The following is a 25,286-nucleotide window of genomic DNA, read 5'->3' on the forward strand; positions in this document are numbered from 1 at the left end:
TTTTTTTTCTTGGGATACAGGATTTATGAAGCATTCTCTTTCCACAACAAGATAGCTAATTTTAGCTAATTTTAGCTAACTTTAGCGTGTTTTTACCGACACGCACACCTATATTTACCATCTGTCTTTTTGTTTTTTTCTTGGGATACAGGATTTATGAAGCATTCTCTTTCCACAACAAATAGCTAATTTTAGCATGTTTTTATCGACATGCACACCTATATTTACCATTTGTTTTGTTTTTTCTTGGGATACAGGATTCATGTAGCATTCTCTTTCCGCAACAAGTTAGCTAATTTTAGTGTGTTTTTATCGACGTGCATACCTATATTTACCTGTCTTATCTGTCTTTTAGTTTTTTTCTTGGGATACAGGATTTATAAAGCATTCTCTTTCCACAACAAGATAGCTAATTTTAGCTAATTTTAGCTAACTTTAGCATGTTTTTATCGACATGCATGCCTATATTTACCATCTGTCTTTTTGTTTTTTCACAACTTTCTTGGGATACACATGATTTATGAAGCATTCTCTTTCCACAACAAGTTAGCTAATTTTAGCTGATTTTAGCATGTTTTTAGCGACATGCACACCTATATTTACCATCTGTCTTTTTGTTTTTTCTTTGGATGGAAACAGGATTTATGAAGCATTCTCTTTCCACAACAAGATAGCTAATTTTAGCAAAGTTAGCGTGCTTTTACCGACATGCATACCTATATTTACCATCTGTTTTTTTTCACAACTTTCTTGGGACACAGGATTTATGAAGCATTCTCTTTCCACAAGCTAATTTATTTCCTCGCCGCATGTAGAAAGCCTATCGTTTCCTCTGCAGCACGGTGGCAGCTACGCCCTCCCGTGTGTAATATTTCCTGGCAGCGGTGTCGGTTGTTGTCAAGTGGCTGCGGTAGGGGACGGGGACTTGTCGCTGAGTGGCAGGCTCTGTCAAATTTAGCCAGCTGTCCTGGATCCAGACACTTGCTTGCCTGCCCGAGGCTCAGACCCAGTTATTTCTGTTGTCGCTGAGACGACAGACAACAACCCAGCGACTCCAAAGTGCTTCCCATCCACACGCCAGATCTTTCTGCTGGAGTAGACGTGAGCTGCTGTGATAATTCAAACTGAATACCATGTGAGGGAGGTGACCCGAGCTGTACAGTCAACGTATGTGCCGTTCCAAAATAACTTGAGCTACCATGAAAATGTGATGTTCAATTCCTTTTCGCACTTTTTTAAGCCTGACCTTCCATTGAACTATGACAGTTATAAAGCAATAATCCTTGATATTTTTTGAGGACACACATCGACCGTCACTTCTCCCTCTGGATTGTTTTCTTCTGCTGCCTCTCCTTTTTACTTTTGTGTTGTAAATCTCAAAATTAGTTGAAAACACCACACCAATTAATTAGTGGTCCTCGTTAGGCTGCATATGTATATCTTAAAATCTGGGAAGTGCCATTCCACCGTTCTCCTGTGGCAACTGGAGAGTTGTGTATCAACGTGGCTTATGGTTGCATTGATATTCTATATAAATCACGAGGAGTCTTTGAAAGCGTGCCGGCTCGGCTGAGGTGTGAAGGCATGTGTACTCGTACAGAAAGGCCGGCATGTCGCCGCGTGGCTCTCTCCCCCAGGTGCTTCGGCATTGCCGGGTAATTTGTCCCGTCCCCGCGGTGATCCAAAGTGTTCATGACATGTGTCAGATTACATTTATATTCCGTCTGAAGGCTTCATCTCAACTAACTTAATCGCCTACTTCCATCTGAAGCTCCAGAGTGCAGACCGGTCCTTGGCACCACGTCCCCTCTCATTACTTTGAGTAATAAAGAAAAAGAAGTGGAAGCAGGATGGAGGATTATCTTGGTTCATTCTCATCTGACGGCAACCCGACAGACAGAAAGCTGTCTTTTTTTGATCAGTTTTGCAAAATAGCTTTTCAGGATGAGGCGCTGATTGCTCGCCATGCTTTGGACACCTGCAGTACCCTTGTGGTGCAAAAGCACGTCCCTTAACACTGATATATATTATATATATACTGATATTCAAACACAGATAATGTAATCTTTAAGAGGAAAACAGAATTTTATTTCATGTATATCTGCAAAAACTGTCCAAAGCAAATGCAAACATGTTAATAATGAAATATATAGTCAATTATGGCTGGTCAATTCTTAAATAATTATTATTCATCATGATTACCCACAAAGAAAGACCATTTTGTAGCACTTCGAGAGAATAATTCAGAGGCTAGATCTATGAGGAATGTGCTGTTTTAAACAATGTTGTGCTCCACTAAACAATGTTATCATAAACTTTGCTGTTTGGTATTTATTCCCCGGTGAGTGCCGGCTGCAGTTGACCCCCCAAGCAGGCTGAAAGAGCACGACTATAATAAAAAGGGGAGCGCTGGATTAATAACAGAAGGCACAATCTTTGGAAGCCAAAATCGCAATTGTTAATCACATTTAATTTATCGCCTTACTCTTTCTGAAAAAGATTGTAGTTTTGGTTGAATTGTGAACAAGGCAAAGCCCAACTTGAAACACCAGATGGGACATGGTGAATTTTTCAATATTTAACCAAAATCGTAATCTTTCCGGCACTTAACTCATTTCTTTAGGAGCTGTTCTAGCTGCAATATGTGAGATATGGCACATAAACCCTGCATGCATTGCCCTGGTTCTCAATGTGCTTTGTATGCCTAACCGCCCACCCCTACCTCCTCAGGCGGCAGTTATGTTTCCTCCAAATCATATTTGGCAAAGCCAATTAGTGTTATATAAATGTGTTTTGTAATAAACAGGGTTTGTGTTCCATTACGTCTGAGATAGCTGGAAGCCGCCAATTCAAAAAGGATTTAAGCGAGGAAAATAAACAACCAAAAATTGTTTTTGTGTTTTCATTACTTTTTTTGGCTCAACCACAGTTTCATGGGACCATGCTCAAGGTAAAGTGGCTAATTCTTAACCTTTCAGAGAGAGAGAGAGAGAGTCGGCTACGCCGGGTGACATTATCCTGGACGGCACATTTGCTGGCGTCTCTTACCTGCCTCCCACAGAGAAATCAGAGATGGCATAGAAGTACGAGCGCAACACTTTGGCGTCCTTGAAGAACTCGTCTCCAAAGGTGTTAAGCCGGTCCAAAGAGATCAGAAGGTCAGTGGCTGTCACCCATTCCTGGAAAAGAGGGAAGGGAAGAAGAAAGGACCAACAGGGTGTTAGAAAACTCCATTTGATGTCATCCGCTTGAGTCCGTGTGTTGGCTGCTGCCGCTCTTGGAGCTACAAGGAAGCAGACGGGAGGATTTAGTTGAGCCAGAAGTTGACAAAGCAAGTGGAAAGGAGAGTTGGTGGATCAAGGAAAGGAGACAGGGGGTGGTGGCGTATCGGCATTGGGAAAAGAGCAGACGTAATGGGGAGATAATGAGTATGGTGTCGGGAATTAAGTTATTGTCAGAAAGAAGGGCAAAGAAAGAAAGGGGATTAATGGAGACAAAAGTGTGAGAAACACTGCGGCACTACTTCAGTTTAATGGATGGCACATGCCAAAGCTCCCATCCCTGATATGATTTAAGCTCCTCTGTTTGAGCTCACTGCAAAAGGTAAAGACAGGATGAAGGCGGGAGTGGGAGAAGAAAGTGGAGAGGGATAACACAAACAGAGAGAAAGCAAACGGGAAGTGTAATAGTGGGGTGCAAGATGAAAGGGAGGCCAGGTAAAGGGAGAACAAATGACATGAGGAATCTCTTACTCGAGAACTTTAAAACAAATGGCTGAAGGGAAACTTTCTGTCTGTTTCTTGGCTGGCTTGGGACTCCGTGGCAGTCCTGCAAAAAGTCTATAATGCTGTACGTTTTGAAGCTTCTCCCAGAGGTGCCTTTGAAGTGTGGCAATGGGAGAGAAGGAGACTGGAGCGGATGTGCCTCAGACTTAAAAACACGTGTGATGATTTCATCCATTCATGTTTTTCTCAGGCACTACAGCCAGGCTTTGTACCGCTAAAGCCCATCAGATAGCACCAGGGTTTGCTCTATTTAAGCCAATTAAGTGATACCAAAAAAAGTACAAATGCCGTATACTTTCCAGAGGATGCATCACTTTGGCGATGCCCAAATAAATTAAACTGGCGCCCCCATGAGATCGTGCCCAGATGTCCCCTCTCCTCATCCCTCTGTGTGGACGAGTGTAGACGGACCCTCTGTTAGCATGCTCACGTTAGCATTTAGCTAAGTGCCGCCACACCGAGCTGTTAGCGTGGAGGTTGACTATAAGTCTGGTTTGAGACTGACTTTGTAAAAGTCACTGCTGTTAACATGGACGAGTGTAGACGGACCCTCTGTTAGCATGCTCACGTTAGCATTTAGCTAATGCACAGAGTTGTTAGCGTGGAGGTTGACTATTAGTCTTGTTCTAGACTGACTTTGTAAAAGTCACTGCTGTTAACATGGACGAGTGTAGACGGACCCTCTGTTAGCATGCTCACGTTAGCATTTAGCTAAGTGCCGCCGCACCGAGCTGTTAGCGTGGAGGTTAACTGTCTTGTTTGAGGCTGACTTTCTACGTGTGACTTGTAAAAGTCACTGCTGTTAACATGGACGAGCGTGAGATAGCAGAGAACATTCTGACAACGTATACGTTGCATTTCAGGATACTCCAACATTGCAATAACCCAACGTGGCTCTTTTGGCAGCCTGCTCTGGTCTTGGCTCTTGTGTTGGAGTCAACAGCACCTCCTGACAACTGCATCATTTTGAATTATGATGACATCGACAGGAGTCAACTTTTGTGGGTTATTGATCTCAAGCAAGTTTTAAATGTGCATGTTGTCCACACAAAAGACTACAGACACCAATGCACAGTATCGCTCTAGTTAAAGTCAGTCTAAAAACACAGCGTTTACAAGACTGTGTAGCTGGTTTCCCTCTGCAGAATCTGTATATACACAATACACAGTGGGATAATGTAACACCATTTTCATTTGTTAGCTTCACGTCCGTTGCCATGTGGAACAAAGCATCACCTTTTTGTTCAGCAAGTGAAGGAAATGGCTTAATTGGTTAGTGGCAGGAAATTGAACAAAGGTGACACTAGTGCCCTCCGAGGCTCTCTTCACAGGTGCCTACCGCGGTCCTTAAGAACCACGTTCTATTAAAAACAGCTGCTTTTCGGGGGCTTTCTTCTTCCTGTTTCAAAGTAAAGGGCCTGGGGATCCAGCCCGCCTGCTGTCCCACGGGATGCACCGAGAGGTCAGCGCCCATTACTGGAACATCTGGTGTGAATGTGCCACACATGTGTTCCTGATTGGTTTCAAACCCTTTTGCGTGAACGGTGTCGGCGTTGTCGGCAAACAGAAGACTTTTCCGAGTGGAGTCTTTGTCTACTCAGCAATGTGCAATAATCAGTGGCAGAGCTCGTAAAAATATCTAATTAACGGGTCATTTTAAAGCAAGAGGACATTCTTTTAATTTAAATTTTAACTAGGCCAGCTGGTGGCTCCTTTCCAGCGAAACTCGGACTGTTCTGCAGGCGTAACTCATCTCACCTTTAGTGTCCTTACCTGAAATGCCCTCTCTCTCTCTCTCTCCCTCCACCAGCCTTATCTCTGCACTCTTCCGCTCGCTGGAGTGCACTTGAGGATTTCCAGACTGTTCTGTGCCTTAGCAGCCTATTGAGGGCCATGGAGCTGATATTTGGGAGCAGCCGTAACTACAGCGGTGCAGAATTGAGTGCCGGTGGCTGCCGTGCTTTTGTTTCCGGCTCTCGCTTATCGACTTTGGCCCTGCTCGACATGCCTCCCCTGGCTAATGGGGTTTGGAAAGACGCTGAATGACCCTGATGCACTGCAGTCGCCAGGAGAAAACAGACGCTAATTCTTTATTTTGTTTTACAATACCTGGGCATTACATGCTTTTCATCCGTGGTCCCCGAGGGGGTTACAGGAAATGTTTCTCGTCCTCTGCATTTTAATTCTCTCATTCTCTCATCCGTGTACTGTTACCTCGGAGCTTTCTGGCATGAAGGGAAATCACCATGATTTCCTCTAACGTTCTCGTAATGATAATACATGCCGTTTGCACGACACGTCAGGTTTTCAATCAGTGAAAGAATTGATTAAAGTACACATGAATGGAAGCAGGTAAGCTGTATGATACAGAAGCAACACTGTGGAAAATGAACGGGTGCCAAACCTGCACAAATTAGACAAAAAGAAAGCATCTGATTTTCTAAATTACCCCCAAACAGCGCTGCTAAGCACACCGTGTGCCGGCGCTCCTCTGGTATTTGCACTTATTTAAAGTCGGTAATATGCATGCATTTGGCGCAAAATTGTCCCGTTTCTATGCAAATGAGGCTCATTGCAAAAGCGGGACAATTCACAAAGATCAACACTAACATCTGCACGCATTACGGAGGAATTATTGGCGTCTTCAGAGAGTCGCTGGTAACCGAAGGGCCGTCCGCTCCAACTCATTTAATTTGGGAAGCGGTAACCGGATGCAATGACAGTGTGGTGGAAAAGAAATGAATAAACCTCCCCTACATTTTCATTTTTGCAATAAATTAACAATGACGTTTTTTTTGTACAAACAAATAAACAAAGTATTTCTTCACTCTCCCTACTTTCCAAAATCCTGATTTTACATGTTTCCCTTTCCTCTCTCTTAATTGCCTTAAACCCGACCCGTTGGCCAAATGCATTTACACTTTGCGTCATGGAAAATGAGCAATCAGACACAAATAAAGGGCCAGCGTGGTAATATCATTAATGCATTATATTTTGTGAATTCTACCTTAAAACGGGGTAGATAATGGTTGCAAATGCAGCTGCTGGTGCAATCTGTTATTTGTGAATGTGAATCCATTAAGATGTGTTTTTCTTTTTATGCGATCAAATCACAATAGACGTGACCTGACTTTTGTGGGCATTTTAAAGTTTTCTCAGCACAATAAAAGCAGAGGCTCTCTTCCATTCATCATAGAGTGCGAGACCTTTATCATATGGAAGAGTTATGATATGCTTGGGGGAACAGTGCTAACTGTGTGAGGAAAAACAGACACGGTTCCAAATATCAGAGACAGAGAGAGAGAGAGAGAGAGAGAGAGAGAGCACTTTCTTAGGGTTAATTAGTAGTCAGCCCGTTATGTATTATTTTTTGTGCAAACCACAGCAAAAGCTTAATTAACTTTGATTCTCACTCCCTTGGAAATTTGGGCCCACAATGCTTCAACGATGCTGACGTAGGGATCGGCAATGAGCCCGTCCTTGGCTGAAGACAATAAAGCTCTAATGATCAAGCTAGCAGGTGAACACAAAGCTAATTTGTGTATGATATTAAACACTATTCTTTCTGCATAACCTTCATCCTGGCCCCTACATGCCTGTCTCCTTCTCCTCTTCAGTCTGTTCCCTTGAACTCTGAAGCCTCTGGCTGCAGGCACAGATGGAAAAGAGAGCAGCGCCCCTCATTCTAAAGTTAATAACTTTATTTTAATTTAATTGCTTATGTTCACTGTGGCCTCAATATGTACTTTTTTCCTCTTTTACTCATTGTCATTCAACGCCGGAGCTCCAATTTGCCACACGGCTTTCTAGAGAGAGAGAGAGGAGAGAGAGACATGTGAGGGTGGGGGTGGTTGGACTGGTGGCAGAAGAGACAGACAAACCGTTTTAATGGATGACTGAACAAATTCAATTAGAATTCAAAAAGCGGCTTTCATCTTCTGCGTTATTATTGAAAAAAGAGAGCTTTACAAACTTGACAACAGAGCCCACTTTGAAGTAAGCCATTACTTTAGAGGAAAAAAACAGAAAACATCTAAATGCCGTGTTGCGAGGTGAGTGTTGTTTATTCCAAATTAAAATCATTTGGCAACGCAAACACGCCACATTATGACTGCTGTAACAAAGAACACCGCTCAGGTGACATTCACGTGATGTTTTTTTCAACGTGATTTAGCTTTGACCGCTCAAATATATGGATATGTATTTTAAAAAGCGGGCAGATGAAGTGTGTGAAGTCTCTATATTGAAAACTACGCGCTCTTCAAACTGAGGCACGAGCGTTAAATCTGCAAAGGGATTAAAATGCTAATAAAACAGGCGGGATGCAATTCTTGTTTTAAGCCTTATGAAATATGCATCCGTATGAGCCATATGCACGAGGAGCAGGGATCATTTTACGCTCTGTCGGCAATCTGTATGTAAAGACTGGGATTTGAACCCCCGACACAAATGACCAATCTTGTATCTCACGGCAGGAAAAGGATGAATAATTATCTGGACATGGACGCATTTTAAAAACCTATGTTTCTGAGAATACTTTATTTTTTACAGTCCGTATTAACTGGCCCACACATTTAAGACGTCTCCTTTTTAAATGTCCACAGTGTCAGTCAGACGGATGAAATGATTTTACTGCGTTAGCTGGATAACGGCTCACGTCGGTAGCAATGTTGCTACAAACAATGCTGGGGAAAGAAGTATAAATGGACAGTGATGACAGCTCCGGGCATTTCCTCTGATTACATTAACGTAATGAAAAACACATTCTGCCCGAGCAACACATTCATAAAAATCAGACACTGAGGCTGTTTCTTGTTGTTTCTAATCAGCGAACACAATCACAACGCTCACATTGCTCCCTACTTCTCTTTTCCGCTGGAGGTTTTTATTTCGGGGGAATTCAAGAACCCCGACCCACTCGGTATTACAGATTGTTCTCCGGCTCTTTTATCTCAATAACACGTGAGAAAATGACGTGAGTGCATTCACAAGTACGAACGTTTTACGCACACAATTATTTTACCGGAATTTCATGTATTCGTTGAAGTGATTGAAGTGGTTACCCGTGATTAAGAAAGACGGGAAGTAGCACCTTCAGGTGTTAAATGGAAAAGGTCCTTCCGTACTTCCCCCTGACTGTCACTAATCTTGCACCCACACGTTTAACTTTATCCCATATTAGCCGCATTAAAAAACCCAGCCAAGAGCACCTGTATATGGCAATATAATCCCGTTCACACACGGTTTGACTTAATGAAGAGGTATCTGGAGCTGAAGGACTTCTTCGGGTGATTGCTGCCGGTGGGCCATTTAGTAAGAGGACAACAGATGCGCACTTGATCCGTACAACATAAATCATGCAGAAAAAAACTAAAATGTAGACTTTGACAAAGTATTGTATTACAGCAGGGGGTTTGAGATAAATATTAACATCTGTACTAATGTTGTGACAATGACAATGCTGACATAAAGCATGATGTTTATACGGTTTAACCCAATGTAGCTGAGCCTGCTAGTGTGCTAAGATGAGCTAATTCTCACTGAACACAAAGTAAACCGCAACCTGACGGCAATGTCATTATTTATTTATAAAACAATGTTTGAGGGAAGTGGGAATGAAATGCATGTATATGGAAGATGTATATATTTGTTTTCTTTTTTCTTTATTTCAAATTAATTATCTGATTTAAATGATGACTGAATAAAACACACAAACAAACAAACACATTTCAGCAAATATGTGTTCATAAGTACTGTTGACCTATAAGTTGACCTGCTGGTGGCGCTAGAGAAAAAGTCACACACTTCTGCAGAAAGAAAGCTGGTAATGACAGAATGACGGTGTGTTTTTCTTCTTCTTCTTCACGTTCCCCTCCCAACGGGGGGCTTCACCTCCGGCCCCTAATGTTCTCACAAGGTCGGCGGTGCAAGCGGGCGAGGCCCACGTATCCCGGAAATCCCCGGAGCCCCAAAAGAGCGCTGCATTCCAGGAACGCCTGCAGTGTCGTCGTGACGAGCGGACAAAGTCGCCTTCAGGCCGTCAAATGAAACTAAAATCCACACGAGACCAACCCACTGCAGACATGCGAGAAATGGATTCATCGTCTGATTGTTTGGTTCTGAAATATGCATTATTATGCAGGATACTGAGGTGAAAGAATGTAAACTATTCACTGTTTACACTACAGAAAAAAAAAGACGTGTTGGGGGATTTATGCAAGAGGTTGTATTTATGGATCAGAAACAAGAGCTGTAATAACCTCACATGTACTCCCTCTCCTCCTTTTCACGCCCTTCATTTCATATTCAAGAAATAGTGCTGTAGTGGGAATTATATCGAGTGCTGCTCTCAACCTCGACCCTTGTATTGAGTTGCCCATTTGCTTCTTGCTTTTCTAGGGGTTTGTAGCTCAACTGGCAACCAGTATGTCGTCATTAAAAAAGAGTTTGCACCCTTTTTTTTTAGGATTCACTGCATGAAAAGAATATTCTTAACATTCCGCCGACATTGATGGGTTTGTGTGTTTGCTCACGACACCCACATCGCTCCCATCGCCCTGAAAATAGAACGTGAATCAGAGATTTAATGAAAGAAATTGTGCAATTGATCCGCCTTTTATACTAATGGGAGAACGGATCAGAGTCAATTATGGGTCTTCTCATCTTGTTGTTTAGGAGGGAAGGCGGCGAGGGAAGGTGGAGTGAAGGAGACAGGTTGTTTGGCAGGTCTGCTGAGAGATTTACCACCCAATCTATGTATTCTTGGCTTATATTGATCCCCACAGCTTTACAATCACTGGGTCGATGTCACAAACGCAGACTGAAATCCAGCCAACAGCAGCATTAGCAGGCCGGTCTTAATGTAAGTACAGTAGGGCCCATACGTCTGCCACTCAAAACCTCTAACGGGTCAATAGGTCTGTGAGAAAATACAATATGCTCTTTTATGAAAGAGTATTCATGCTTCTTTTTCTTTTTTTTTTAACTGCGACAGGTAAGGGAAAAAATAAAGTTCCTGTTTATAGAGCGACGAGAAAGGAAAGGAAAGAGTCGGCGTTCATGTTTTCACACAGTAATTACGATCAACAGCAGCAATCAGAAATGAATGGAGCAATCCTGCAGCGACGGCAACTCATAACAGGACAATAAAGATGTAATTCAACCAAATTATGTAATTTACTCAGCTGCAAATACACGTCGTTCTGAGTAAAATGCATTTTTTATTTTTTTGCAAAGCTTCCATAACAGCAGCCAATCCAATAACAATGTGTACACAGCAAAAATGCACACTGAGTTCAGATATATTGATGTGTATCTTTACTTCAGTCGGCTATAAATCTGATGCAGTATATATATATATATATATATATATATATATATATATATATATATATATATATATATATATCAGTCTACATTATTATGATATGTGTAACAGCAGTTTTCACAAATCTGATAGCGACTTTTGATAGTGATCTTAATTACTTTTCTACAATGATTCAATACTTCACAGTAGTAATTTATGTAATCGTATTTTACATTTGACCTGAGATTTGATGCCCAGGCACAGAAAATACATGTTGTTCAAAACTGCCATATAGAACATAATTGAATTAGTGGCAGTAAACCTACTGCTGATCTTAACCCCACACACTCTAATGCATTAATTAATGCATTCATTTTCGACGTGGTTCCACATGCGCAGAGCAGCAGCATTGATCTCAGAGACGTTGGCTGAGGAACGCTGATCTGGACGAGGAGAGACGGGAATCAAACTCTCCTGGATTACCAAAGCAGACTGTTTCGGGATGAGTCCTCTGAAGTGTGAAAAGCAAAAAGCAATCGACTGACTCATAAGGATGTTTACTGGAACAGCAGTGCTCCTCTCAGAAGCCAGGACCAGAGGAGGCGTTGCTATAATAGAAGTGCTTTTGGATCCGCTGGAGTCTATCAGTGCTTCAACAGGCGCTAAAGTACCTTGTTATTTTGCATTTTTTAAATATGCTATTGTAGATGTCAAAGAGGACCTTGAAGTGCAAAAACAAATCTAACCCGTCCAGTCAAAAGTTCAGTGTTGGAGTCAACGTTAACAGCATTCCTTTAACAGTGTAACATTTGGTAATTAGCGCTTAAAACCAGCGCGGATGAGGACGAGTGCATGATGGGAATGTTGGTATTTTTGGTCTTTGAGGATCACTAAAGTTAAGACAGTTCATCCTCAATAGTTGAGGATTTCACTCAAAACCATAAGCGTTAACCTAGCGGGATCACAAAGGTCCTTCAGATACTTTATGATTGACATTTTGCAAAACAGTGCCAGTGTTTGACATTTGATTAGATTGTACATATTAAGGTGATTTCTTCCCATCGTGCTATTACTCACTCTCAGACTCCGACTACCTGTTTCTACCAATGCCAGCCTTGCATATTCCTCAATCCCCTAATTCTTTAATCCCACATAATTCTTTCAGGGTAAAAAGATTTACTTCCAGTTCGTGTATTTCCAAACTGAAAACATAACGCTCACTTTACAAAATGTCAGCAGACCAGGCTCTCCAGTCTGCTGTTGTCCAGAATGACATAACAGATACACAGCGCTAGAAGACTAGCAAAAAGGGATTAATCAGAAAAGGACAGTTGAACAATCTCTGAACACGGAAACCAGGCTGCTGCTGCTGCTGCTGCTGCCTTTTCTTGAAGGCATTTCATTACTGCTCTCTTGCTAAAAAACACTAACAGAGGCAGAGTAAAACACTCAGAGCAGGAAGGGGATGATGAACATCCTCGCTTGTGAAAACTTCTCCAGAGGGACAAGTAGCTATTGGTTAGCGACATAAATATGTTCTTTTTTCATTCACTTGTCCAAGTGAAGACGGATAAGAATAGAATCGCTGGGCTTTGAGATTAGGGGCCAAATCCAGTCCTGCATAGACTGCATGTGTCCCTACTTACACAGCAACACTAAAGTAAACCAACGCTGCATTTCCTTTGTATTTCCTCAGAAGAAATGTCTCTCCTCTGCTCCTCGGTGCAGTTTAGCTTCCGCTTGAGAGCTGATGTGGCTTCACCGCTGATGTCTCTTCATCCTCCATCTTTTCCCAGTTAAAAAATGGGACGACTCTGGAGGAAAGCTGCCGCTTTCTGCTCTGTGGGAGGTTTCAGGGATGTCACCCATTCAAAGTGCTGCGGTTGATGGGAGGGACAGGGTTTATGAGAAGACAGCATCCGGCACAGAAGGTATGTGAGTAAAGGGTGGCAGGGGGTTGTGGGTAAAGGTCTGTGAGCAGGCAGATACCATATGTAGCCCTCAGGGCTTGTCAGCTGCATCACACCGCTCTGCTTTTGAAATCTTACATCTCGGGGAGGTTTAAGAGTGCAAATAAAACAAGGATGGCATCACAACAAATCCTCATCAGTGACAAAGCTCAGCCGGTGCAACGTGTACTTCTGCATTTGAAGATTACATGCAAGTAGTTTGTTTAAATCGAACCTCGCGTTGCAGCGTTCCTGCACAAACTAAATGAGATTTGTTAAAAGGTAATGATGAGATTCAAACAAATTCCAACTACAGGAGCGATGGCACGCAGAAAGACATTCATCTGCTCCGAGTCAGTCTCCAGTTTGCTTCAGCAGTTTTTCCTTGACTGCTGCATTCAGAGATTTCAAAACACAACATATTTCATTTTCATAGTTGAGTTTCAAAACATCAAGAGTGGGCTGAGAGGCATATTGGAATCCGGGTGTGCAATCGCTAAATCATCTTTAAATTGATTTATAACAGCCACATGCAGTACACTGCAAACACACTGACAGGCGGAGCAACACACATCCTCCAGAAAATCCCCTCATTCTTACTGAATTAAGTTTTGGAAGATGGCTTCTGTCTCCGGGAGCGGGTTATGGCTATGCAGGGCTACACTGCACATCCTCCAAAAGACACCCTTACTATTCTTATTTAATGATGTGGAGGAGGACAGCCTCCTTTACAGAGGTGCCAGTGTTGTGTTGCCAGACCTACAACCCTCACAGCATGTTGGGAGAACGGTCACGCGGAGGAAGAGGTTGTCATTAACTCACATGAGGTCTCAATGTCTGTGGCCTGATCATCGTCAAATAGTTGCAGAACTAATTGAAGGTCCTTGTTGACGACGTACTGTACGTCCACGACACGGCCGGCTCCATTTTGTTGTTGTTGGCATAAAAATAGCAGCATGCAGATCTCACTGTGAGGGACAGTGAAGGATGCAACGTGCAGAAGGAGAACATTGGGCTGTGGGAGGCCTGAGGACAGCGTGTCCACATCCTGCTCAACAGGCTATACAGGTGATGGTGACTTTTACTGAGGAAGAATACATTAGATTGTGAATGAGGCTCCGGCTGGGTGTCAATACAATGCAATGCAGGGCGGGGCTTGAGAACGGCTTCACTTATACTTCTTACTTCTTATTACAGTAAGTACTGTTTGAGGGACACATGCTAGTGATCCTGGCACTAGCTTTTCATTCACGTATTTTTATATCGCGTTAGAAAAGATGTATTGAAACACCAAAATAAACTATCCAGCTCTTTTTAATAACATATATATTGCACATATCTCATCTTATCTTCTTTTTATTTTTATTTTCTCTTACAATGTTTACTGTTATGCACCAAAACATTCAGACAAATTTCATGTAAAAGGTAATAAACCTGATTCTGATGCAATTTTTCCACCACTTGACTCTTTGTTTTGCGTTGACTTTGTATATATTTGTGTATACATCTGAATAGTTAGACTAAATGGGTGAACTAAAAAGAATCATGAAATATCTGAGAGTAAATGTTGCTCTGATTGAGAAGCGGCTGACTCTTCTGTGAAGCTTAATCCTTATTTCACGTCCTGATCGACTATTTCTGGACACACATACACGCTTCATCTTCTTCCTCGTGGAGGTATTATGAATATTATTATTATAGGTATCGTGATATATCCTCCTTCAGTAGATGGTCCTGTAGGATCTCTGCTCTATTGGGCTAATGCAATGCAGTTAGCCTATAAGTTACTGTAAGTAATACTGAGACCTGGACATTATGATATATATTTCACAGTAAAGTCTTTCACTGCAGGGCGGAAAGATGCACTCATGCATAGTTACAGCCCTGTGAGAGAAAGAGGAGTGTCTGCATTAAGTGCTATATTTACTCATTTTTAGCCGCGCTTTGCTGTGCCCACCTCCTGGACTCTCCCCCAAGAGGCCGCCATTAATTCAGCTCAGCCTCTCAAAGCTTCATCAATGTTAACCAGAGCTAAATATAACATCAGATTCCCTCCAGTTGCTTTAAGGCTTGAAGTCATGCTTGTGTGTGTTTGTTTTTGGATAAACGTGTACAACTCTGGCGGCAGACCACATTGTCAGCTGCACAGAACTGCTACAACATGCCATCTATGTGATAAAATAAAAATAATAATAAGAAACTTGTTCACAATGTCAAACTCAGACACATTTTGTTCATCAAAGCTTGTGAAAATAAATAAAGTATAAAGTATGAAATCAAGGTTTTCAAATGTAATGCATTGGCTTTTTGTTCATATTTATTCTACATAAAAGATTAGTCCCTAACCAGTAGTGGATATCGAAATCATTATATGTATGAATAAATACATGAATAAATTACATTTAAATCATTGTTTTTTTTATCATTTTCTAACACTTTATAAATTATCTTATTAATCATCTATAAGTCCTTAATACTTCATTTACAAATGGGGAATCCATCATTTATAAAGTATGAAAACCCAATCATGAAACACATAATAGTCAAGCTCATTAATCAAGAATAAAACATTCATAACTGTGTTTATGAATTGCATACTAATGAGTTACTAATGAGTGTTAATGTTGGAACAATGCTTTATAAATGATGAATTAAGTGTGTAGCATCAAAGTTTATGAAAATAAATATGGTAAGCATGGAATCAAGGTTTTCAAATGTAATGCATTCAGATGAAGACAAACATTTTTGGGCTTTTTTTTTCATATTTATTCTACGTAAATGATTTGTCTCCTAAGAAATATAACATTTGTGCACATTTTTCCATTGTAGTAAATAAAAAGGTTATGAGATTAAGTCTCTTTGTTGTGATCGTTCTGCAAAAATCACCTTGAGTGGAGCTAATAATTTGCCAAGAAAAAGAATCATAGCCGTTACATCCACAAAACAAAAGGTGCCCTCACCTTCAACACCAGGCTTTGGTCGAAGTTGTAGGCGCTGGGCCGTCCCTCCAGCGTGGAGAACGCCACGTTTCCCCCGGTGAGCGGCGAGATGTCGCTGAACTCGTCCGTGCACAGAGCCGTCCTCTCGTCGTCTCCCGGGCGGATGTACGCCTTGGCGTCCTTCCCGTACGTCTTCCTGCAAGAGGCGCTGTAAAACTGGTACGGAAGCCAAGGCCCGCCTTCTTCCGTGCGCTTGTAGATGGCGAAGCTCTCCGGCCGACTGGTGTAGAATTTCAATCGTACGTAGGTTATCTCGAAAGCCTTCCCTGTGGAAAACAGATATGATTAGGATTGTTGAAAGAATTACTGCTGGAACTACATCCATTGTAGTTACACAGTTAGATCAGGGCTGGTTATATAAGAGACGAATACTGCGGGGTGATAGTTTAGGGCCCAGGGGCGAAAGAGAAGAAAAAAGACATAATTGCATTATGGAAAGAAGGAAAACAATGGGGGACTGGCTTTATTTCCCATTGCCTCTATGCAGGATAAATGAATGTGGCTCCTGCAGGAGTAGAAGAATACCCAGGATTATTTTCTCATTATCCAGATTAGAACGGCCCCCAGAAGTGAAACATAGGTCAAAAGGATAAACCGACACGTTGATTTTCCTCTTATAATAACTGCAGGAGAGAATAGTCCAATGAGTGCACAACCACAGGGGAACGTGTTCGTCAACTCACTCGGAATGTAGTGCGACGCAACATCAGAGGAGCGGCAGGAAAGCAAGAGATGCAATCGATGGAAACGTGATCGGTCAAACATGCTAAGCACTAACGAGTGTCACGGGGGCTGAGTGTGGCGTAGAATTAAACATATTGATCTATATAATCAAACGTGAGGTTGTAGTTGTGTATCAGCCATTTGTTTGCAGGGTTCTTACGGTCATGGAAAACCTGGAAAAGTCATGGAGTTTTAAAAGTCCTGTAAATGTGTTATATTCATGTGTTCATGTCGTTCATTTACGCTGAGTTTGAAATAATTAACATGCTTTTAAAAGAAAGACTCAAAATATAAGCAGGCATACATACAGGCATCTATATAAATGTTTATTCTTTTAATCAAACTATTGTCTCATTCATTTGTGTCATTTAAGGTTTACTGTATGCTTTGTATTCTCATTGTTAGTTTAAATACTACATTTACTCACTTTTTACTGTTTACACCCAGATTAAAAAAAAAAAAAGTCATGGAAAAGTCACGGAAATCCATTGGTCAAAAAGTGCATGAACCCTGTATTCACTTATCACCGGCATTGCGAATCATTAACGATGCATTCACCCATTTCATGTACGGTAAAAGTCGGGTTACAAGCCTCTTCTACCTCTGGTCAGTGTCCCTGATAGCTCCCCGCTGTAGCCAGCTAGCGCTCCTGCTAGCACTCCGCTAGCTCCCAGACAACCACCGAAGGTAGCGGGACCAGCCCCGGCTCGACACCCGATTCGGGCAGAGGGGACGCGGGCAGCAGCAGCAGCAGCAGCAGCGGGGAGCTAGCGGGGAGCTGGCGGGAAGCTAGCAGGGAGCTAGCTAGCGCTGCTGCTAGCTTGCTACAGCGGGGACAACCACCGGCGGTAGGAGCGGCTTGTAACCCGACTTTTACGGTAATTCACCTTATGGATTATGAGGCCCATGAGGCGAGAAACAGAGAGGAAGAGGAGGGAGACATTTTCATAGATTTGAGTTGCTATTGGGGGATTTAGCCGATCCGGCTAAGTTGCGATTCAATTGCTGTTGCATTGTAACTGAAGAAAGGCCTGTCAAGAATGTTTTTGAAGGTGCATAATCAGTTGAGGAATGAGTCTCACAGGGGGGAGGGTTAGGAAAGAATGCCTTCGAGCATCTTTTTTTAACATTTTGCATACTCAGATGGTTTGAATTATTTGGCAATTTTGCTCCACAGTGTCTCCCTTTTTCGGAAAGTGAGGATTTAGCTGTTGTCCTTATTGGGGTTTTGTATGAAAGATGACATCTTCTTCCTTAATCTCGGAGCCAACAGAGAGTCGGTGCTTCTTTTTTGATGGAGTGTGTCATTTTCTCCCGTTGTTTACTCGCCGTGGACACTTCAAACTATAAACCTGGAGCCGTATCAGGGAGGCGAGTGGAGCTACACGTCCAGAATATGAACAATCTTTTTGCAATATTTTGCAGCTTTTCCACTGGGCAGAAACCAACTGAAGTCATATTGACACCAGGATGATAAGTAGCATGCAGAAAGCCTCTTAACGGGCGTCTTCATTGCACTCTTGGGGATTTTTTTCTACATCATTAGATACCAAGTATCTGCCGCTCTGCATAGAGGGATGCCATCCACTGCGACAGCCATAATGACATCTGTTGCTTTTCTCTGCCAAGTCAGACGGAGGCAGCTCTGTCTCTCGTCTCTGCAGCGATCTCTAATGGTATCTTTCCTTTAGGAGCCCTACGATCATTTAGCTTTCATTTACTCCCTGCATGAGGTGAGCTGCGCCCTGCTGGGACTGAGGCAAAAACATAAAAGAGGCAGAAGATGAAACATTTGTTGGATATCCCGTGACGAAATGCAGACTAATTGCAAAGGATATTCGTATGTTGTTCTGCATAATGTTTAATGATTTGTGATTCATCCTTTTTCAGGAGTGCATACTTTAATGCGTTTAATGAGTTTATGTGGGCACGACGGAGGGCATTTTAGCAAGTAAACTAACATATACTGGATATAATACGCCCAAGGATAGAATTCACACATTTTCTTTGGCAGTTTGGACCGCTCAATCTGAAGCAGAAGTCTCTCTTTGTTTGCCAAGCGCCGGGTCTTTGAGCGTTGGTTTGGAAACCGAGGAGAACAGCATGGTGTAACTTTGTAATGCTGATCCAGAATCAGATCCAAACCGAAGCGCACTAACAAAAAGAGTGTTTGGACCCAGACTTTAAGGAGTAGAAGCTGGGAGCTGTGGAAGCAGCGTCCGACCCTCCTCTGAGTCATTAGTGTCATCTTAACACAGCTGCTCTCGTCCGGCCGGACCGAGAGCGGCTCAGACTAAACTCGCCTCAAGTACCGGAGACTCAATATGTACAATCTGTTTACTCCAAGCTGAGATTTTAATTAATCATGCTGCGTCTCAAAGATTGCGAATGAAACAGAACAAAATGAAATAGGACAAAACAGCCTCTCACGGAGAGCTGTGACTCATATTCTGGCTGTGAGAGCGCCATGCCGACTGTGGCAGACTTTTTATCATTGTTTTAAATCCGAGGCAGGATGTTGCTCGTCTTGAACGGCGCTGAATGAGAACCAGCTGCAGAGTCTGTGTGCATCTCAACAAGTCTTTGTGGGAAAAACCTGACCCCAATTCCTTACCGGCCTTTTCTTTTTTCTACCCCCTTCTTCCTCATTATGTTTTGTTTACTCCCCTTGAAGCCGCCCGACTCCCCCCTCCTCCTCTTCCTCCTCCTCCTCCTCCTCCTCCTCCACGGAGCCACTCTGACCTGGCTGCAATGTGTGTCCCCGCATCCGACTGCTGTGTTTATCATCCCAGCATTTGCCTGTAGCCCCTTCAGAGAGAGCTTGTTGTGTTTGGAGAGGCAAAAGAAAACACTAACGTGGAAAGACACCCCCCACCACCGACCCAGATGGATCACAGACCTCTCATACGGACCGAAGGGATGCCACGCATCCACAAATGTCGGGATATTCATTTACATAAAACTGCGTGCTAAGAAAACATAATCATCGTTCTTTTGAGGATGCTGGAATAATTCAAAAAGCATCGGGTCTAGTAAAACACATGCATGGGAGAGGGGAGCAAAGGTCAATCTAGTCTGAGGGAGACAGACATGTGGGTGTTGGGATTGTGGGAAGAAAAACAAACCCTCCAGACAACGCAGAACATACCTCTGGAGCAGCAACATTGGCGGCTTTCTCCAAAAGAACCCCAGATTACTAACAACAAAGCCTCAAAACACAGCCAGACATCTAACTCGCTATTGGAAATCAATATTCTCCATTTGACGGAGGCCCTGCTTGCTTTCAGAGCATGTGACAAAACAGTTCGACTACGCCGGTCAAAGCTCTGACATTTTCAACTTCTGTCATCTTTTTGTCCCCGTCTCTTGTTCCTTTGAAGAGGAGCTTTATTTGTATTTTCATGGGCAGCACCCACTCCGACCGGAACAGAGAAGGAAGAGGGGGCAGGAAATATAAACAAGAAAAGTTCCAAGTTTTGAACAGGAACTGTCTTCCCTGACTGAATCCAACCAAACACAGAGCTAAAGCGACTGAATACAATATTTTCAACCCCACAAACCCCACCTGACTGACGTTCTCTTAGCATTTTTCTTTTTAGATTGTTTAAACATTTTCTCTTTGTTTTCCATTGTAAACTTTACTGTTATAGGACACTGACCGCTTTCCCTGCGTTGTTTCCAGTCACAGCAGGCAGCCGTTTTTAGCTACTAAGCTAACCCTTCACATACGGATAGCACTTTGTAGTTTAACTTTATTGAAGAAATTGTACTTTCTTGATTCTTGTTGCTCTGAGTTTGTACTCATGGTTGAATTGCACTTATTGTAAGTCGCTTTGGATAAAAGCGTCAGCTAAATGAAATGTAATGTAATGTAACGCACTATATGCAACTTAAAACAGCCGACAGAGTTAGCATAGTGTAGCGTTAGCGGCTAGCTAAAGAGCCGGATATTTCCCCTGGGCGATTGTGGAGATAAAAAACAACAAAGGAAAACTAAAAGAGAGTTAATGTTGGATTTACATTCACCAGGCAGGGAGCCAAAAACACAGTAAACACCAGTTACTGGAAGTGCAACTGTTAGCTAACAAGCTAGCACTATGAAAGCTGCGTTCACAGCCTGTTTTTGGAGTCTATCAAAGCTGGCATTGGGAAAAATTACAACCTGGACAGATCATTATTCTACCTCAAGGTTTTCCTAGTTTCTCGCATGCACAGGGTCTAAGCAGTTATCAACCAGCATTTGTCTGATTACACAATGAATTCACTATGACTTTGAGAAAAATTAAAGAATGAACTATGCACAGGCTGATGGATTGAAGTGCCCAGTCTCACGACTAAGGAATCGTTTAACATTTTGGGAAAAAGCCTAGACGCTAATTCATTCACTTTCTAATTCACAAGAGGGTTGATAACCTGACACCATGTGTGTGTTGCCATATGGTGGCGGTCTAGAAGACAACATGTTAAACAAACAAAATATAAATATACAACCTTCATGTTTACATTCTTCATGCTAAGCTAAACCAACAATCTCCTGGCTTCAGCTTCATGTTGAATGGATAAATACAAGAGAGGTAGCGATCTTCTCATCCAGCTAGAAAACCAATAAGCCTATTTCCCAAAATGTAGGACTATTTCTTGAAGATTACATGGCGGATTAATTGTTCAAAAGGTTCATTTATTGTGGGACTGCCAGCTTGTTAGCAGCCCGCCAGTCGCAAGTTACAGGAAAGTCACTTCTGAGTTATTTAGTAATATACTGTATTTATAGTGTCTGTCATTTACAGAGAGAGGAGATTAAAACCAAAATCCATCATACATTTAACACCGTAGAAATACTGATTTCAACCTTAATCGTGGACAGTAAATAAAGAAGGATCAGAGCAGTATTCTCCAGACGGGCCCACATTTCTGTCTACGCCCTTGCTGAGAAATTACACACACACACACACACACACACACACACACACACACACACACACACACACACACACACACACACACACAGCTCAGCAAATAAATGAAAGTAGGAAAGGTAATTTCATAGATGCTTTGTAACATTAATCGTCCCAATTTAATTCAGTTAAAGTGACAAATGTGCTGTGTTACGTATTCCAGCAGCTTTGCACCGCATGCTAATGGGATAATGATGCTAATGGCTCAAGCTGGTCTCATAAAAATTGTGTGAAATGAGAAATGTTTTCAAATGCAAATGTGTACACGGTGTACAAAATAAGTAAGTCAAAAGCAATTGCTCAAAGGCAAAGAGTGCGTGAAGAAGGCCGTCGTAGAATCTGTGACTGACGCAGGAATAATGCGGCGCGGTCAAAGGGTGCATGGTGACATGTTTGTTTTGAACTGTGAAGACTGCAGGTTCAGTTCAAGTAAAGTGAAGTCTAATTATTTTAACTGATGGTTTTCACATTATGCAATGACTAAATCCGAACCCCCAAACAACAGAGCTGGCCCAGATAAAATGTACTGTCCATGCATGTGAGTCACTTTAGTCAAGATGTTGACTATAAAAACAAAAGTGTTTGCACTGAACTATATGCCACAGACTTCACTTCATGCTGGAGAAGCATTGTGTTTACATAATGTGTGCCAACAACAAATGATTTGTCTGTAAAAGTTTGGCTCAGTTTACAAAATATCAAAAGATATTGCAATTATTCAAAACAATTGCTACCATATGCCCAAAGGTCTCCGTTTAACAAATGCACTCATGCATATGTATCATAAGTTGTATCAATTAAAACCACAGCAAATGGAAAAGGCAGAAACTTGGTTATAATAGTTGCACATTTCCCTGAAGAGCTCTTGGCTATTTTAATATGTTGCTGGTCCAAATCAATGCTGTTTGTTGTTGAGATATTTAGCTGTTAATTGAGTTTTGACAGTAACTGTTAACTGCAGGCGTTTGACAACATTTCAAAAACTCCAAAAGCTGAAATGCATATCTGAGTGCTTCTCTCCAAAAGTTCAGAGACAGAGTAAAGGGGCAATTTGCATAATTTAAAGTGACAGTGTCCCTGCTGACCAAGTCCCCGCTATGCAAAAATGACTCTGGCTGGGGGGGTTAATGAAATGTACCTGCCTGCAAAGTAAGTCTATCGTTTGAATTACAACTACATTTTATGTAAATGCCTGCCTGGTTGGTTCCTTATCATAGTCTTATTTCTGCACAACTCAGGGCTTTTTTTTGGTGGAGGTTATCACTTGCATATTTCCTGGAATTTCTTATTTTTTTGATTTCCAGTCAGTTGCACAGTATGTTTGTTCCGGTGAAACCTGATCACTGCTGAGATGAAAACATTGAATGCAGCCTGCAGCAAAAAACATTTGAATTTATAATATATATGAGAAATATGGATTTAAAAAATAAAAGAAGCCTCGTCAGTTTGAGTTGTGACTGTATTGTGGCAGCCGGATTCGGATGGGTTCATCACCAATACCCACGTGGGCTGCAATGTAAACTCAGGCCAGCACTGAACCATCACTCAGTTGCTATCTGGGCACGCCAGATGCAAGTGTGTGTCCTCTTCATCCTCTTTCAATCCAACCAAACTCTCAGACGTGCCCTTGTGGCTGTGTGCTCGCAAACACTCCAAATCTTAGCCGCGTCTGGGCTAAAAAGTGTGTGTTCATGAAGACAGTGCAGAACACAAAGAATGTGTTGTTAAGCACAGCTGTTTTCTATTAAAGACTTCCACATCAGTGGACTTGCAGTACTCTCTGCAAAAGAAAAGTAAAGTGAAAGAAGTGCTGAAACCTCAACTCAAATGGCCTGAGGACGCCTAACATGCAATGATGTGAAATCCCATCGCCGGACTCTTTAACGCTGGAAACCACCTGCCTTCTGTCGAGCGCTAAATCTATTACTGATAATCATATTTTATCCCAGGACACAAAGAGCTTTCAAGCACTTTAAAATGAAATGGGACATTATACACAACATTATCGTAACAGAGAGCATAATTGAACCCTGAGGACACACATGCTTGACCTAGATCACTCAGCCGGGCCGCAGACCACACTGCCAGTGGAGGGGGGGGTCCGTTGCGGGGGGGTCGGGCTGCGCTCTTACCCAGGTGGAGGGTGAGGTTGACAGAACTGGGGTGCTGGACGCCATAGTACATGGACTGGCTCTGCCACCAGGTGGGCTCCTCGTTCCTGTGGAAGTCCGTCAGCAGGCCGGCATTGTGGCTCAGGTCCGGATCCGACGCGTCGCAGTGGTGGCACGAGCGCGTGGAGCCGGTCTGCATGCAGTAGTCTTCGGGCGGGGAGCCGCACACGTTGGACGCCACCGCGGTGCGGTTGAAGGCCACGTTCTCAAACTTGGGCATGCAGCGGCTCGGGGCGCCCTCCTCATCCACGCAGGAGTCCATGGCGGCCCGAGCGAGGAGGTGGCAGTGCAGATGCACAAGGAGCAGCAGGGCCAGGAGAGGAGAGCTCACAGCAAAGGATGTTTCCATGCCTAAAAGCACTTTGAAGTACACTCACACTTCACACACAAACGTTCACAGGCACACACACTCTGATGCAAGGACGCAGACCCTGACTTGAGAGAAGTAATCCGACAACAAGGAGTCCAGACTGTGGGCTTTGTGCGTCTACTGTCTGCCCCTAAACTCTGAGGAGTCTCCAGCATGTGTTCTCCCTTTGTGGAGCGGAATGAAGTTTGTGCAAGACCTCCTCTCATCAGGGGCAGCATGGGACACACAGAGGCGGGACAGGGGTGGGGGCGGGATGGCAGAACAGGCCTTAAAAACGTCTCCCCCTGCTGGTCAACACGAGCGCCGCACCACTATTCGCTTCAGATGCAAAGCGGACCGAGCTAATGCCGTTTGACAGGGAAAACATTCAATATCATCTTTAAATAAAACTAGAGTGAGGCTGTAACACCTCTGGGCATTGAGGTAGTGAGTACCAAAGCACCTGCGTTCAGCGCTTACAGGAACGCAAAAAAAAATATCATCGATATGGTGATGAATGCACTTGGCAGTCGGCCCCGCAGCAGGATGTTCTGGTAAACGCTGACTGTAGTGATTCGCAGTGGAATACCGGAGGTGCTAAAACCGTCTGGAATATTTCAGCCGGCACGGGTCATCTCCATAAAGATGTGTCGCTCAGGGGAGTTCTGTGACCTGAAGGGGACAATTTATTTGCAGAAATAGAGGAGTGAAGCAGCTGCACTGCTTTTTCTGCAATATCCACTCAAGGCCCAGCCACCGTGAAAGGGAGGATTGGTTTGCATTTCCCTGTAATTCATCCGAAGTGCTCGGATAATGCAACCCATCCACCAGCGTCTGCTTAGATATTAGACATTAGCCATGAATTAAAAGGCATGGAAACTATGGCAAGTAATTGTAACTCATAAACAGATCAGCTATTGGTGGGAATGCCAGCGTGTTATTATATATCCCAACAGTTTACAGTGGGAAGTAGAGGCACTGGTCACATCTACTGGTTAATGGTTGGATCCGTGTCTTTGCAACGGACAATTTGAATCAGCTGATGGTCA

The 25,286-nt window shown here is 42.8% G+C and overlaps 1 protein-coding gene across 1 annotated transcript in view; it reads right to left on the reverse strand.

The window, feature by feature from the left end:
• The window catches only part of lamc3 (laminin, gamma 3), a gene marked incomplete at its 5' end in the record, with an annotated part of 97,584 nt that extends 73,347 nt beyond the window's left edge, over positions 1-24,237 (reverse strand). Inside the window, 3 exons of the mRNA XM_079235073.1 lie at positions 3,049-3,179; positions 16,001-16,305; positions 23,850-24,237. Of these exons, the coding sequence (XP_079091199.1) occupies positions 3,049-3,179; positions 16,001-16,305; positions 23,850-24,237 (824 nt within the window). The remainder of the gene's footprint in view (positions 1-3,048; positions 3,180-16,000; positions 16,306-23,849) is intronic.
• Positions 24,238-25,286: the final 1,049 nt, after the last annotated feature.

Source organism: Taurulus bubalis (assembly GCF_910589615.1).
Source record: "Taurulus bubalis genome assembly, chromosome: 19".
Taxonomy (NCBI): Eukaryota; Metazoa; Chordata; class Actinopteri; order Perciformes; family Cottidae; genus Taurulus; species Taurulus bubalis.